Consider the following 17066-nt stretch of genomic DNA (forward strand, 5'->3'; position numbering starts at 1 on the left):
AGTCACAAGGACTAATGAAAAAGGAAAAATGGTTCACATGACAAGTCACAATAACAAGGACAAATGGTTTACACAACGAGTCACAAGGTCTAAAGAACAAGGACAAATAATTTACACAACGAGTCACAAGGACTAATGACAAAGGACAAATGGTTCACGCAACGAGTTACAAGGACTAAGGAGCAAGGATAAATGATTCACACAACAAGTCACTATAACAAGGACATATGGTTTACACAACGAATCACAAGGACTAATAAACAAGGACAAATGGTTTAAACAACGAGTCACATAGACTAACGAACAAGAACAAATGGTTTACACAACGAGTCACAAGGACAAATGGTTTACACAAAGAGTCACAAGACTAATGAACAAGGACAAATTGTTCACACAACGAGTCACATGGACTAAAGAACAAGGACAAATGGCTCACACAACGATTTAGAAGGACTAATGAACAAGGGAAAATAGTTTACACAACGAGTTAGAAAGACTAATGAACATGGACAAATGATTCAAACAACGAGTCACAAGGACTAATGAACAAGGAAAAATGGTTCACATAACAAGTCACAATAACAAGGACAAATGGTTTACACAACGAGTCGCAAGAACTAATAAACAAGGAAAAATTGTTTAAACAACGAGTCGCAAGGACTAAAGAACAAGGACAAATGGTTCACACAACGAGTCACAAAGTCTAAAGAACAAGGATAAATAGTTTACACAACGATTCACAAGGACTAAAGAACAAGGACAAATGGTTCATACAACGAGTCACAAGGACTAATGAACAAGGACAAATAGTTTGCACAACGAGTCACAAGGACAAATGGTTTACACAACGAGCCACAAGACTAATGAACAAGGACAAATTGTTTAAACAATGAGTCACAAGGACTAAAGAACAAGGACAAATGGTTCACACAACGAGTCACAAAGTCTAAAGAACAAGGACAAATAGTTTACACAACGAGTCATAAGGACTAATGAACAAGGACAATTGGTTCACACAACGAGTCACAAGGACTAATGAAAAAGGAAAAATGGTTCACACAACAAGTCACAATAACAAGGACAAATGGTTTACACAACGAGTCACAAGCACTAATAAACAATGGCAAATGGTTTAAACAACGAGTCACAAGGACTAAAGAACAAATACAAATGGTTCACACAACGAGTCACAATGTCTAAAGAACAAGGACAAATACTTTACACAACGAGTCACAAGGACTAATGACAAAGGACAAATGGTTCACGCAACGAGTCACAAGGACTAAGGAGCAAGGATAAATGATTCACACAACAAGTCACTATAACAAGGACAAATGGTTTACACAACGAATCACAAGGACTAATAAACAAGGACAAATGGTTTAAACAACGAGTCACATAGACTAACGAACAAGGACAAAGGGTTTACACAACGAGTCACAAGGACAAATGGTTTACACAAAGAGTCACAAGAATAATGAACAAGGACAAATGGTTCACACAACGAGTCACATGGACTAAAGAACAAGGACAAATGGCTCACACAACGATTTAGAAGGACTAATGAACAAGGGCAAATAGTTTACACAACGAGTTAGAAGGTTTAATGAACATGGACAAATGATTCAAACAACGAGTCACAAGGACTAATGAACAAGGAAAAATGGTTCACATAATAAGTCACAATAACAAGGACAAATGGTTTACACAACTAGTCACAAGAACTAAACAACAAGGACAAATTGTTTAAACAACGAGTCACAAGGACTAAAGAACAAGGACAAATGGTTCACACAACTAGTCACAAGGACTAATGAACAAGGACAAATCGTTTACACAACGAGTCACAAGGACTAATGAGCAAGGAAAAATGGTTCACACAACAAGTCACAATAACAAGGACAAATGGTTTACACAACGAGTCACAAGAACTAAAAAACAAGGACAAATTGTTTAAACAACGAGTCACAAGGACTAAAGAACAAGGACAAATGGTTCATACAACGAGTCCCAAGGACTACTAAACAAGGTCAAATGGTTTACACAACGAGTCATAAAACTAATGAACAAGGACAAATGGTTCACACAACGAGTCACAAGGACTAATGAACAAGGACAAATGGCTCACACAATGAGTCACATGGACTAAAGAACAAGGACAGTTGGTTCACACAACGATATATAAGGACTGATGAACAAGGGCAAATAGTTTACACAACGAGTTAGAAAGACTAATGAACAAGGACAAATGATTCACACAACGAGTCACAAGGACTAATGAACAAGGAAAAATGGTTCACACAACAAGTCACAATAACAAGGACAAATGGTTTACACAACGTGATACAAAATAAAGGTTTTCCATAAATCATTAGGACTAGTTTATTTCCTAATTAGATATTATTAATTAGTTTATTTTATTTCATAGTTAACAAAATAAGGCAAGACGATTTTAGGTAAGTTTCAGATTGTGTTTTAGGTTAGCTAGGTTGGTTTCTAACTCCTATATAAGGAGGTCTAATGTATTGTTTATCAGATAGATTGAGTTATTGAATAAAAACAGTGAGTTTTTCGTTTACAGTTGTAAACATCGGTTCGACGAGTTCGTTCCAAAATTGTTATTGTTTGACGCGTTTTCAAGCATTAACCCGAGTTATAATCAATAGGTCTTGATTATAGTTCACCATTGTTCGATCTATAGGTCTAGATCGCGCAAATATCCCATTGTTTCGACTTCAAGACAGATTTCGAAGCAAATATCCTTACTTCTTTATTGTTCGTTATTCTTAAAATCGCTTCCGCGCAAATTTTCGTATCATAAGTGGTATCAGAGCTTCGGCTCTTGATTTCCTCAAATCTAGACGGTCCTAGGCGTGTCAAAACCAAGTTATTAGTTGAATTTCTGATTGCGATTGGAGTTCAAGGGTTAAACTCAAGCAGGTAGTTTGAGGGTTAATCGGTTTTGCATCTCAGGAAAAAGTTTCTAGTAACTTGTTATTCAAAGCGTGAAGGTTACAAAAAAAAAAAAAAAAAAAAAAAAAAGTTACTGTTCACACGTGGTACTGTTCATCCGCGAAAAAAAAAAAAAACTGAAAAAAAATCAAGGAGCAAAAAGAAGAAGACATGTCGGGAGTATTCTCAAGTCAAAGCATCTACGAGGAGAATGTTAAGTTTGATCCGAAATTGCCTCCTATTTTTGATGATTATAATGATGAAGAGACAATTGAGGTTAATGGTGATGTTATTTTTCAAGAACAAGATCTAGTTAATAAGTGCATCAATGGAAAATTATTTGGTAATGCTGATGGGCATAATTATTTTATGAACCGGATTCCTGTAGTTGACATAGGTGATTCAAAAAGATTAAATCTTGATGTCGTGCAAGGAGGGTGGTGGGGTGGAAGGCACGAGCTCATATGGGAAAAGATGGATAAGCTTGAAGGCTGTTGCATTGAAGATGACGAGCTGGAAAGGAGAGCAATGATTTTCACGAATAACTTCATGTTCTTAGTCAATTTTGCATCTGAATTTGCTAGGATTGTATTCGATCCCGGTGGATTCCATGGTTCTAAGAATCGGGACGATTCTTTTGAAGAAAGGGAGTATGATACAAAATAAAGGTTTTCCATAAATCATTAGGACTAGTTTATTTCCTAATTAGATATTATTAATTAGTTTATTTTATTTCATAGTTAACAAAATAAGGCAAGACGATTTTAGGTAAGTTTCAGATTGTGTTTTAGGTTAGCTAGGTTGGTTTCTAACTCCTATATAAGGAGGTCTAATGTATTGTTTATCAGATAGATTGAGTTATTGAATAAAAACAGTGAGTTTTTCGTTTACAGTTGTAAACATCGGTTCGACGAGTTCGTTCCAAAATTGTTATTGTTTGACGCGTTTTCAAGCATTAACCCGAGTTATAATCAATAGGTTGGAGCGTATACGTAGCGGAAGACTTAATTGTTTTGTTTTTGAGTTTTTGTTGTGCAAAAGATAAAGGATATTTGTTTCGATTCCTTGAGAAGAGATCGAAAACAATGGGATATTTGGTATCACTAGACCTATAGTGATAACAATGGGGAATTACTCGAAACGCGTCAAGCAACTCAATCTCAAACTGCGGAGCACGTCCTTAGTTTAAGGCAAGATTCGAAAGCCTCGACTCTTTGGAAAAAAGATTGAAACCACCAAGTTTCTCTCTCTAAAATGTTTTTACTTCAACTTTGATGATTACAAATGAGGGAGGCTAGGTCCTTTTATAGGAAAAAGTCCTTGGCCTCCAAGCAAAACATTAAATGCTAGTTGAAAGTTCTAGGATGATTAGATGCATAGAACTTACAACCTAGACCTTTTGTCAAATCTTATTCAAACTATGTTGAAAAATGCAAAAATATAAACTAGGATTCTTCTCCCTTGGTGCCGCCACATTCGGCCCTCTCCCCTTGTTCCCATTTGATTTTTCTTTTGTTCCCACACGGCTTCAAGGGGTGTGCGGATCTCGAGCTTCAACCGCGCATATTTCCTTTTCTTTAAACGAGCTCATCCATGTTTATGCGTACTTGCTTCACTTGTCAACCCGTAATTTCTTAACCGTCGTATTTATTTTGGGCTTATTTTGGACGGGTTTTATTCGTGATTTCCGCTGAAATTTATTAGAATTTTTACCCCCCCTCCATACGCATCAAATTCTCTCCCTTAAAAAAGAATTGTCCTCAATTCTTTGCCTCAGTATGCCGGGATCAAAGATGAATATTATAAACCCGAACAAGCCCGAACACTTAGTCGAATCATCTTTGATGCCACCGGGATCAAAGCAAATCTGGAAGTTAGATTCAAACTTGATTAAGAACATGAAGCAGTTTACGCACCCCGTTGATCTCTTTTTCAGCTCATCATCTTCAATGTAGTCTTCATATTTATCCCTCTCCGGTGATTTGAATTTGTAATGAGTATTGTCAATCACAACCATTTTGTGCCATCTTTGCTTGTGCTTTACTTTTTTGTGATTTCCTTCCCACCACCTTTCATGCACAATTCTACCAAAATCCAAATAATGGTTGCTCGAAGCAACAAGATCATCATGAGCTTCCATGGAAATTGACTTCAATACGAAGTTAGAATTCCCACCATGTAGCTTCTCGTCAATGTATTTATCAATGGGCGATTGATACGGTTCTTTCCCTTGGGAATCAAAACTAATGTGATCCGCCCATTTGGCATGTTGCGGATTCAACTTCTGCTTCCTGTTAATGTACTTCCACGATTCATGATCCGAATGTAGTATGAAGTGATTCGGACGGGGATAATGACTCCAATGATTAAGAGCTCTCACGATCGCATAGAACTCTTTATCGTTTGTAGAGTAGTTGAGTTTAGGACCACTCAATTTCTCGGAGAAATAAGCGATGGGCCGCTTTCCTTGTATTAATATGGCTCCAATTTCAACACCGCTTGCGTCACATTCCACCTCAAATGGTTGAGTGAAATCCGGGAGTACCAATAATGGTGCCTCGCAAAGTTTTTGAATAATGGTTTCGAACTCCTTTTGAGCGGCTGTGGTCCATATGAAGGTTCCTTTCTTCGTACCCTCGGTGATAGGACTAGTAATGGTACTAATGTCCTGAATGAACCTCTGATAGAATAAGGCGAGTCCATGAAATGATTGGACCTCCGTGATGGTCTTAGGAGTAGGCCATGACTTGATTGCTTTAAATCGATCGACCAAAACTCCGTCTTTTGAAACCCTGTACCCAAGAAGGATAACGCTCTCGACCAAGAATGAACACTCCTCCTTTTTATCATAGAGTTGTTGCTCTCGGGGCGTATTGAACACCTCGCGAAAGTGTTTGAAACGATCATCCTTGCTCCGGCCGAGGATCAAAATGTCATCCAAGTAGACGACAACAAATCTGCTCAAGAAAGGTTTGAGTACCACGTTCATGAGTCGCGTAAAGGTACCCGGAGCATTGGTTAATCCTAATGGCATGACGGTCCATTTGTATAACCCATGTCTAGTCTTGAACGCGGTTTTCCACTTATCCCTTTCTCTCATTCGCATTTGGTGATAACCACTCCTCAAGTCGATCTTAGAAAAGGTTTTGGATCCATGTAACCCATCAAGCATGTCTTCAAGCCTTGGAATAGGGAAACGATACTTGATAGTTATGTTGTTCTTGGCTCGACTATCAGTGCACATTTGCCACGTCCCATCCTTCTTTGGAGCAAATAGAGTAGGGACAGCACATGGACTTATGCTCTCGCGCACATAACCTCGTTCCATCAATTCCTCGATTTGCAATTCCTTTGTCTCCATTGGATTGCATCTATAGGCGGCTTTGTTTGGTAAGGGGGCTCTGGGTAGGAGAACGATTTGGTGTTCTATCCCTCGAATAGGTGGTAAACCAGCGGGTAGTTCCTCGGAGGAAACATCCTTGAATTCCTCATCCGAGATTGGCACAAGATTAGGATTATCCTGAGTTGCATCGTCATAACTTGTATAATCACTTTCTTCGATGTGAGTTTCATCATAAACTCCTTCCAATTCTTCATCAAAAACAATTGGTTGATTTGGATCAAATAAAGAAGTACCTTTTGTATGAGGTTCATCCTCAAAAGAAAATAAGTCCTCTTCAATCATATTTTTAAGTTGATCATCATCACTCAATGGCTCTATTGTAATAATCTCGTCCTTTTCTCCTTCTTCGAGATTGAACACATCACTCATTCGTTCCTCCTCATCAAACAACTCATCCTGATAAGCAACAGTGTCTCTCAAGGTGTTCAATCGTTCATTTGGACACGCGCTTTGATAGTGCCCACACCCCGGACACTTTAAACATCGTACCTTGGAGAGACTTGTTTCCTTGGAATCGGGCGTTCTTGCCTCGGAACTTGGGGTGGCAGCCGACTTGGGTTCGCCAACACTATTCGTCGTGCTCCGTTGTTTAAGATGGGCGATCTTACGATAAGTCGTAAGCATATAAGTTGCTGGAACATATCTATTGCGCAATTTGTGTTTAAGAGAATCCCAAGATGATAATTTCTTTTTTCTAGCGCGAGCACGCCTTGCTTTCAAACTCTCGTACCATAGTGAAGCCTCTCCACTAAGTCTTCGAATAGCGTACTTGCAGCATTTCGCGTCATCCAGACCCTTGAAATAAAACACTCGTTCAATTTGTCTCTCCCATTCGAGATAAGCCTCGGGATCCGTTCCTCCTGTGAACTCGGGTAGTTCACTTACGTTGAACTCGTCAATGACTCGTTCTCGTCTAGGCTGCAATTTGGAATCGGCTTCTTGCAAATTCTTCAAGGCCTTTTGGAGACTCTTAAGAAAATTGAGATCGTCGAAGTCCATGTTGATAAAAATTTTCTTTGAAGTTTCGGATCTTTTTTTTTTTTTTTTTTTTTTTTTTTTTGCTGGTGAACAGTACCGTGAACAGTACCGTGAACAGTGATTTTCGTTTTTTTCTTTTTTTTTTTTTGTGTTCAATTCGTGCCTTCAAGATCCAATCGATTAAACCTCAACTTCCTTGCCGAGTTTAATCTTTGAACACCAAGCGCGTTGGATATTCAACTATCAACGGATTGGGACCTCCTTAGGACCGTCTTGATTTTTTTTGGGGTGATCAAGAGCCGAAGCTCTGATACCATTTGGAGCGTATACGTAGCGGAAGACTTAATTGTTTTGTTTTTGAGTTTTTGTTGTGCAAAAGATAAAGGATATTTGTTTCGATTCCTTGAGAAGAGATCGAAAACAATGGGATATTTGGTATCACTAGACCTATAGTGATAACAATGGGGAATTACTCGAAACGCGTCAAGCAACTCAATCTCAAACTGCGGAGCACGTCCTTAGTTTAAGGCAAGATTCGAAAGCCTCGACTCTTTGGAAAAAAGATTGAAACCACCAAGTTTCTCTCTCTAAAATGTTTTTACTTCAACTTTGATGATTACAAATGAGGGAGGCTAGGTCCTTTTATAGGAAAAAGTCCTTGGCCTCCAAGCAAAACATTAAATGCTAGTTGAAAGTTCTAGGATGATTAGATGCATAGAACTTACAACCTAGACCTTTTGTCAAATCTTATTCAAACTATGTTGAAAAATGCAAAAATATAAACTAGGATTCTTCTCCCTTGGTGCCGCCACATTCGGCCCTCTCCCCTTGTTCCCATTTGATTTTTCTTTTGTTCCCACACGGCTTCAAGGGGTGTGCGGATCTCGAGCTTCAACCGCGCATATTTCCTTTTCTTTAAACGAGCTCATCCATGTTTATGCGTACTTGCTTCACTTGTCAACCCGTAATTTCTTAACCGTCGTATTTATTTTGGGCTTATTTTGGACGGGTTTTATTCGTGATTTCCGCTGAAATTTATTAGAATTTTTACCCCCCCTCCATACGCATCATAGGTCTTGATTATAGTTCACCATTGTTCGATCTATAGGTCTAGATCGCGCAAATATCCCATTGTTTCGACTTCAAGACAGATTTCGAAGCAAATATTGATGTAAAACCGGATACCAAATCGGTGTGAATGTTAGACACGAAAAGGCCTGATTTGGTAAAGTATTGTGAGTGATATTTTTGGTGTTTTATGAGTTTAAATTGCAGCGGAAAATGTTAAGTAAAATGGATATGGATTAGCTAAGAAACCTCGCAAGATAACTCAACTAAAACTGGAATCTCCAACCAAGACCACACAGGAACAAGGAGGGAAATAAAGGATATTTCAACCAAGAACACACAGTAAACAAGGCTGAAATAAGGCGCCGACCTCGCAAGGAAGACAAGAACACTCGCAAGCATTCAAAGTTTGAGAGAAAATCTCTACACTTGGGTTTATATTTCTGAAAATTGGATTCTTACAAATGAGGATTTTCGCCCCTTATATAGCAAATATGTGCTTGGGCTCCAAGGCAACATTAAATGCTAAAAACTATTTCCTAGGCATGCTTGGGCACCAAGGCATTATTTAAAATTATATAGAAAAAATATGCTAGATTTTTGTAAAAACTAGGTGAGGAAAACTAGGTGAGGAAGACTAAAATCATCCTCTAACTTGGGCGGCACTCTCCTTGATACGAAAATTACTCAAAAGAATAAGATTCGTTAGAGTTGCAGCGGAATTAACCAAACTGGACAGTGCTGAAGACTGTCTGATTGTCGGATAATAAGATTTGAACGGTTTATTGAACTGTCTGATTCAGAACGAGAACTTAGTAATTTTTATGTGTTTTTTTGTGATATAAACGAAACAAGAAAATAAAAGGATATTTGCTTGAGCTAGACCTATAGCTCAACCAATGGTGAATTATAATCAAGACCTATTGATTATAACTCGTGTTAATGTTCGAAAACGCGTCAAACAATAACGAAATTCGGAACGAAACTCGTCGAACCTATGCTTACACAATGTAAACGAAAACTTTGCAAGTTTATTGATAATTCTTGGATGTGAAATAAGGATACAATAGCTCCCTATTTATACTAAACTAGACTGACTCCTAGAGGACTTAAGGAAACAATCGACTTCCCTAATCTTACTCGACATATGCTATGGCTAATTTGCCTTATTATAATCCTAATACTTTTAGGGAAAATAATTAAAGGAAATAACAACTAGGAAATAATTAACTAAACCAGATTTTAAGAAAATTGGAAACTTTCCTAAAACCGAATAGACTACTAATTAGGAAAACTTAAATAAGGAAAGATATGGCAACCGACTTTGTGCTTGCCTATGCACGTTTCCTTGCTTCTCCACACTCGGTCTTTGTTGCTTGGCGTCCAAGGTAAGACTATACTTGGAGCCCAAGTAAACACACGACTCCTTTGGCTGATTCGGACTTGGCACCAAAAAACTGATGGATCGAAGCAGTCCTCTGGACTGTTTCATTTAGTCGCTCAGTCTAAGTTAACTTCCTCATCAATCAATATCGTATCATCCCCTCCCCTTTGAAAGGAATTGTCCTCAATTCTGAAATCCCATCATCATCAAGGTATGGAGATAGATCCCCGACATTAAATGTAGCATGTACTCCATAGTCTCCTGGAAGTTCGATTTTGTATGCATTATCATTCACTTTCTCGATCACTTTGTAAGGTCCCTCGGCCCTTGGCATTAATTTGTTCTTCCTCTTGCTAGGGAACCTTTCTTTCCTCAAATGTAACCATACCAAATCTCCTGGATTGAAAAGCCTTGGCTTCCTATGTTTGTTTGATTTCTTCTTGTAAGCCTCATTAACGGTTTTGATCCGTTCTCTTACCTGTTCATGTAGCTTGATCATAGACTTCAACTTTGACTCCGCATCCTTATGCACCAATTCATCTTTAGGTAACGGTATCAAGTCTAACGGTAAGTAAGGATTTAAACCATAAACAACTTCAAATGGAGAGTGAGTTGTTGCAAACGTGGGAGAACGATTGTAAGCGAACTCGGCATGTGATAATTTTAAATCCCAATCCTTTTGAGTCTTGCTTACCAATCCTCGTAAAATAGTTCCAAGAATATGATTAGTAACTTCAGTTTGCCCATCTGTTTGAGGATGGTGTGAAGTACTAAACAAAAGCTTTGTTCCAACCTTCCTCCATAACGTGTTCCAAAAGTAACTCAAAAATTTCGAATCACGATCAGAAACTATTGTCTTTGGTATTCCATGTAGACGAACGATCTCCTTGTAATACAAATCAGCCACATTACTTGCATCATCTGTCTTGTTACAAGCCACAAAATGCGCCATCTTTGAGAAACGATCAACTACCACCATGATAGCATCCTTACCTCGTTGAGTGCGAGGCAAAGCAACAATGAAATCCATCGACACATCTTCCCATGGTCTAATTGGAATCGGCAATGGGGTGTATTCTCCGGGCTTGAACTTGCTTTTCATAAGATGACAAGTCACACACTTGCTCACAATGTTGTATACATCTCCTTGCATCTTTGGCCAATGAAAATGTTCCTTCAATACATCCAACGTCTTTTGCACACCAAAATGACCAGCTAACCCACCTCCATGTGCTTCACGCACCAATAATTCACGAACTGAATGCTTAGGTACACAAAGAAGATTACCTTTGAAGAGGAATCCGTCTTGAATCACGAATTCTTTGAATGAACCATCTTGACATTCCTTGTAAATCTTTCCAAAATCAATATCTTCAATATAGTAATCTTTCAAGGTCTCAAAACCTAGCAAACGAACTTCAAGTGTAGATAATAATGAATAACGGCGTGAAAGAGCATCTGCCACAACGTTACTCTTACCATCCTTATACTTCGATGAAAAATAAAATGATTGTAGGAATTCAACCCACTTAGCATGCCTCGGATTCAACTTTTGTTGCCCATGTATATGTTTTAATGATTCATGATCCGAGTGTAAAATAAAATGACTAGGACGAAGATAATGACTCCAATGATTAAGAGCCCTAACAATAGCATAAAATTCCTTGTCATAGGTTGAATAATTAAGTCGAGCTCCTCCTAACTTCTCCGAGAAATAAGCAATGGGTCGCTTATTTTGAATAAGAACGACTCAATTCCTACACCACTAGCATCGCATTCGACTTCGAAAGGTTGGGAGAAGTCGGGTAATGCTAACACGGGAGCTTCACATAGCTTCCTTTTAATTGTTTCAAACGCCCCTTGGGCAGCCTCGCTCCAATGGAATGTGCCTTTCTTCATACACTCCGTAATAGGACTAGTAACGGTACTAAAATCACGAATAAAACGTCGATAGAAGGAAGCAAGTCCATGAAAAGATCTAACCTCGATTCTTGTTTTAGGACTTGGCCAAGAACGAATAGCCTCTATCTTTGTTTGATCAACCGATACTCCATCTTTCGAGACAACATAACCCAAGAACACCACGTTATCTACCAAGAATGTACACTTCTCGGACTTACCATATAGCTTTGCTTTCAAGTGTTTCAAACACACGCCCGTAAGTGTTCAAAATGCTCCTGGATGCTCTTACTATAAATTAGAATATCGTCCAAGTAGACGACAACAAAACGTCCCAAGAATGGTTTCAAAACTTCATTCATTAATCTCATAAAGGTACTTGGGGCATTAGTGAGACCGAATGGCATTACCAACCACTCATATAAACCATGCTTTGTTTTGAACGCGGTCTTCCATTCATCACCTTCACGCATTCGAATCTGATGATAACCACTTCTCAAATCGATTTTTGAAAATATGACCGAACCATGAAGCTCATCTAACATATCATCAAGTCTTGGAATAGGAAAGCGATATTTGATAGTGATATTATTTACCGCTCTACTATCGATGCACATCCTCCACGTTCCATCCTTTTTTGGTACAAGCAATGCGGGAACGGCACAAGGACTCATACTCTCACGAACATAGCCACGCTCCATGAGTTCTTCAATTTGACGTTGTAACTCCTTGGTCTCCTCGGGATTACTACGATAAGCGGCCTTGTTAGGAAGTGGTGCACCTGGTACGAGATCAATTTGATGCTCAATTCCACGAATAGGAGGCAAACCCGGTGGTACATCTTCGGGGAAGACATCCTTAAACTCGTGCAATAGTTCTTTAAGTATTCCGTCTTCATGACTCGTTGTGATGGTCTTTGTAGGACTCTCACTTGAGACCAATGCATATACTGTTTCACCATCATCAATAGCTTGCTCCACCTCTCGTTCACTAGCAAACATAGACAAACTTGGTTTCTTACCCTTCTTTGCGTGCATAGCTCGAATTGCTTACGGGGACATAGGACGCAATACTATCTTCTTGCCATTCACCAATAAAGAATATTCATTACTTCTTCCATTGTGATTAACATTACGATCAAATTGCCAAGGACGTCCTAAGAGAATATGACAAGCATCCATAGGAATAACGTCACAAAGCACCTCGTCCTTGTAAGAACCCATTGTAAAACCAACACGTACCTGTCTCGTAACCTTCACCTTGCTACCATCATCAAGCCAATGTAAATTATAAGGTTTAGGATGTACCATAGTAACGAGTGCCAATTTTTCTACCATCTCCGTTGAAGCCACATTCGTGCAACTTCCTCCGTCAATAATCACACTACACCACTTGTCTTTCACTTGACACTTTGTATGAAAAATCTGGTCTCGTTGCTCCGTTGTAATAGGCTCTGTATTAGCTTGCAAAGTACGTCGTAGAACAAGATTAGTATCATACATAGGTGGTTCATAAGGCTCAAAATCCACCTCTCCCTCCTCGGCTTCATTCAATAGAAACAACCCATCTTCGTTGTCTTCTTCAAATAACTCATCACGAACATCCACGGCCTCTCGCAATGTGATATTTCGTTTGTTAGGACAAGCATTCTGAAAGTGTCCAAAACCTTGACACTTAAAACAACGAATTTTTAAAAGTAGCCAAACTCTTTTCCTTAGGCGTCCGAACAGTCTTGGGGACTGTTTGAGCGACTCGGTGTTGTTCTTTGGAACAGAGGTTTCGAACTAGAACTCGAACTAGCTCCCATATTCTTAGACAAATCAGGTTTACTCCAAGGATTAACTTTCGATGAGTTACTCACATAAGCACGTTTAGTCTTATTTTGCCCTTCCGCCTTGATACAAAGATCACATAACATATCGAAAGAAGAATAAGGGTGCATCTCGACCGCATGAGCAATATTAAGGTTTAACCCTCGAAAGAAACGAGCCATCTTTTGTTCCTCAATCTCCTCTACTTCACTCATAAGGGTTATTCTTTCAAATTCAGCAATATAATCGGCAATACTCAAGCTCCCTTGCATTAATTCAGCCAATTTACGATATAAATCAATCTTATGAGTTTTGGGAACAAACCTCTTTCGTAGCTTACGTTTTAAAGACTCCCATGAAGCTAGCTTTTCCTTCCCTTCACGTGCCCTAGCAGCCTTCAAACTTTCATACCATAAAGATGCATTCTTGCGTAGCTTCAAGATTGCATATTTGCAACGCTTCTCATCATCAATGTCCTTGAAGTCGAACATCCTCTCCATCTGTCTTTCCCATTCAAAATATTCCTCGGGATCCGTGCCACCAACAAACTCTGGAAGTTCATTGATTTTGAACTCATCCATGTACTTGACCGGTTCTCTCCGTGGTTGCATACGTTGTCCTGGGGTAAAGTTGATGTTCTTTAAAGCCTCTTGGAGATTTTGAAGAAAATTTGGATCATTAAAATCCATGATCACCGTCTTGGATCAACAAATCATCTCTCGATGCCAAATGATACGAAAATTACTCAAAAGAATAAGATTCGTTAGAGTTGCAGCGGAATTAACCAAACTGGACAATCTTTCAAGACTGTCTCGATTGTCGGATTTATAAGATTTGAACGGTTTTTTGAACTGTCGATTTAACGAGAACTTAGTAATTTTTATGTGTTTTTTTGTGATATAAACGAAACAAGAAAATAAAAGGATATTTGCTTGAGCTAGACCTATAGCTCAACCAATGGTGAATTATAATCAAGACCTATTGATTATAACTCGTGTTAATGTTCGAAAACGCGTCAAACAATAACGAAATTCGGAACGAAACTCGTCGAACCTATGCTTACACAATGTAAACGAAAACTTTGCAAGTTTATTGATAATTCTTGGATGTGAAATAAGGATACAATAGCTCCCTATTTATACTAAACTAGACTGACTCCTAGAGGACTTAAGGAAACAATCGACTTCCCTAATCTTACTCGACATATGCTATGGCTAATTTGCCTTATTATAATCCTAATACTTTTAGGGAAAATAATTAAAGGAAATAACAACTAGGAAATAATTAACTAAACCAGATTTTAAGAAAATTGGAAACTTTCCTAAAACCGAATAGACTACTAATTAGGAAAACTTAAATAAGGAAAGATATGGCAACCGACTTTGTGCTTGCCTATGCACGTTTCCTTGCTTCTCCACACTCGGTCTTTGTTGCTTGGCGTCCAAGGTAAGACTATACTTGGAGCCCAAGTAAACACACGACTCCTTTGGCTGATTCGGACTTGGCACCAAACAGCTGATGGATCTGAACAGTCCTCGGGACTGTTTTATTTAGCTGCTCCAGGTCTAAGTTAACTTCCTCATCAATCAATATCGTATCACTCCTTGGGCGGCACTCCTTGGATCAGCTAGAGCTCGATGTCCAACTTATCATTGTGACATAACTCGCATTTCTTTTAGCACCAAAATAAGGACTCGGATCAGCGTTAAGTAAGAGTGCGCTAGAGCTCGACATTGCTCCCGCATCATTCTCTCCTTCTTCAAAAGAATTTGTCCTCAAATTTTCATCATCCAAGTATGGAGATAGATCACCAATATTGAAAGTAGCACTTACACCACCATATTCATCAGGGAGTTCAATTTTGTAAGCACTTTCACCGTAGCGTTCAAGCACTCGAAATGGACCATCGGCCCTTGGCATTAACTTGTTCTTTCGCTTAGAGGGAAACCTCTCCTTGCGAAGATGTAACCAAACAAGATCTCCCACCTTGAATGTAGGCTGTTTTCGATGCTTATTAGCTTTCTCCTTGTATCTTGCATTAGCCTTCTCAATTTGAGCTTTGATTTGCTCACAAGTACGCAAGAATGCAGCTTGTCTTTCCTTAGCTTCAAAACTTACCGTCTCCTTCTTTGGAATAGGAATAAGATCAATAGGGAGATAAGGATTTATCCCATAAACGATCTCGAATGGTGCACGGCCAGTAGTCATAGACGGTGTACGATTATAGGCAAACTCAAAGATGTGCCAACTTTACATCCCAATCCTTTGTGCTCTTACTCACTAAACCTCGTAACAAACTTCCAAGAGTTCGATTTGTCACCTCCGTTTGACCATCAGTTTGGGGATGGTGAGAAGTACTAAACAACAGCTTAGTACCAACCAAACGCCACAACGTCTTCCAAAAGTAGCTTAAAAACTTAGTGTCTCGATCGGAAACAATAGTTTTAGGAATGCCATGTAGACGAACAACTTCCTTGTAATACAACTCAGCTACTTTAGAAGCATCATCAATTTTGTGACATGGTATGAAATGAGCCATTTTTGAGAATCGATCAACCACCACCATGATTGAATCTTTACCTCTTTGAGTTCGCGGCAACCCAACAATAAAATCCATGCTTACCTCGTCCCATGGTTGTGTAGGAACTGGTAAGGGAGTGTAAAGCCCCTTAGTGAATGAACTTTTCGATACTTGGCATGTAGCACACCTTGCTATCACATCTTGCACATCCTTGAGCATCTTAGGCCAATAGAAGTGCTCTCCAAGGATATCATACGTTTTATTGACGCCAAAGTGTCCAGCCAACGCTCCTCCATGCGCTTCTCTAACCAATAGCTCTCGAATTGAGCTCTTAGGAATACAAAGCTTGTTTCCTTTGAACAAATATCCTTCTTGCACCGAGAACAAATTAGTAGGACTAATAAGTTCATTTGAGAAATCAGGATCATCTTTGTATAATTCTTTCAATTGCTCAAATCCAAGTAACCTCGCATCAAGTGCAACAAGCAAACAATGCCTCCTTGAAAGCGCATCAGCCACAACATTAGAGTTTCCCATTTTATACTTTGAAGAAAAGGTAAAGGATTGTAGGAACTCTACCCATCTGGCATGTCTTGCATTCAACTTTTGTTGCCCATGAATGTGCTTTAGAGCCTCGTGATCGAATGCGAGAACAAATGGTTTTGGGCGAAGATAATGAGCCCAATGATCCAAAGGTTTCGCACAATCGCATAGAACTCTTTGTCATAGGTGGAATACTTTAGCCTTGCTCCACCCAATTTCTCACTAAAGAATGCAATAGGTCGTTTCTCTTGGATTAGAACAGCTCCAACTCCAACTCCGCTAGCGTCGCATTCAACTTCGAACAATTTGTCAAAGTTGGGCAAAGCTAGAATAGGTGCTGAACACAACTTATCTTTGATCTCATCAAATGCCTTTTGTGCACTTGGATTCCACACAAACTCTCCTTTCTTTGTTAGCTCTGTGATAGGTGCAACAATAGAGCTAAAATTCTGAATGAACCTTCGATAAAACGAAGCCAATCCATGAAAACTTCTAACTTCAGTAGTT

At 39.0% G+C, this 17066-nt stretch overlaps 1 protein-coding gene and 1 pseudogene across 1 annotated transcript; both read right to left on the minus strand.

Moving 5' to 3' along the window:
* Positions 1–4681: 4681 nt before the first annotated feature.
* On the minus strand, positions 4682–7354 carry LOC141639621 (uncharacterized). Its single transcript, XM_074448695.1, has 2 exons — positions 6589–7354; positions 4682–6543 (listed from the first exon to the last, which is right to left on the minus strand). Exons 1-2 carry the CDS (start codon positions 7352–7354, stop codon positions 4682–4684), a joined length of 2628 nt encoding a protein of 875 aa, XP_074304796.1.
* Positions 7355–9927: 2573 nt separating this feature from the next.
* On the minus strand, positions 9928–14184 carry LOC141639622 (uncharacterized; annotated as a pseudogene).
* Positions 14185–17066: the final 2882 nt, after the last annotated feature.

The sequence above is a fragment of the Silene latifolia genome, unplaced genomic scaffold (assembly GCF_048544455.1).
Source record: "Silene latifolia isolate original U9 population unplaced genomic scaffold, ASM4854445v1 scaffold_474, whole genome shotgun sequence".
Taxonomy (NCBI): Eukaryota; Viridiplantae; Streptophyta; class Magnoliopsida; order Caryophyllales; family Caryophyllaceae; genus Silene; species Silene latifolia.

Bases quoted from the DNA above. Each gene is read 5' to 3' on its own strand.
- LOC141639621 (XM_074448695.1), bottom strand. From the start codon at position 7,354: ATGGACTTCGACGATCTCAATTTTCTTAAGAGTCTCCAAAAGGCCTTG. The intron at 6,544-6,588 runs GTACTTCTTTAT...TTTTTGATGAAG, and splicing joins GGATGAACCTCATACAAAAG to AATTGGAAGGAGTTTATGAT.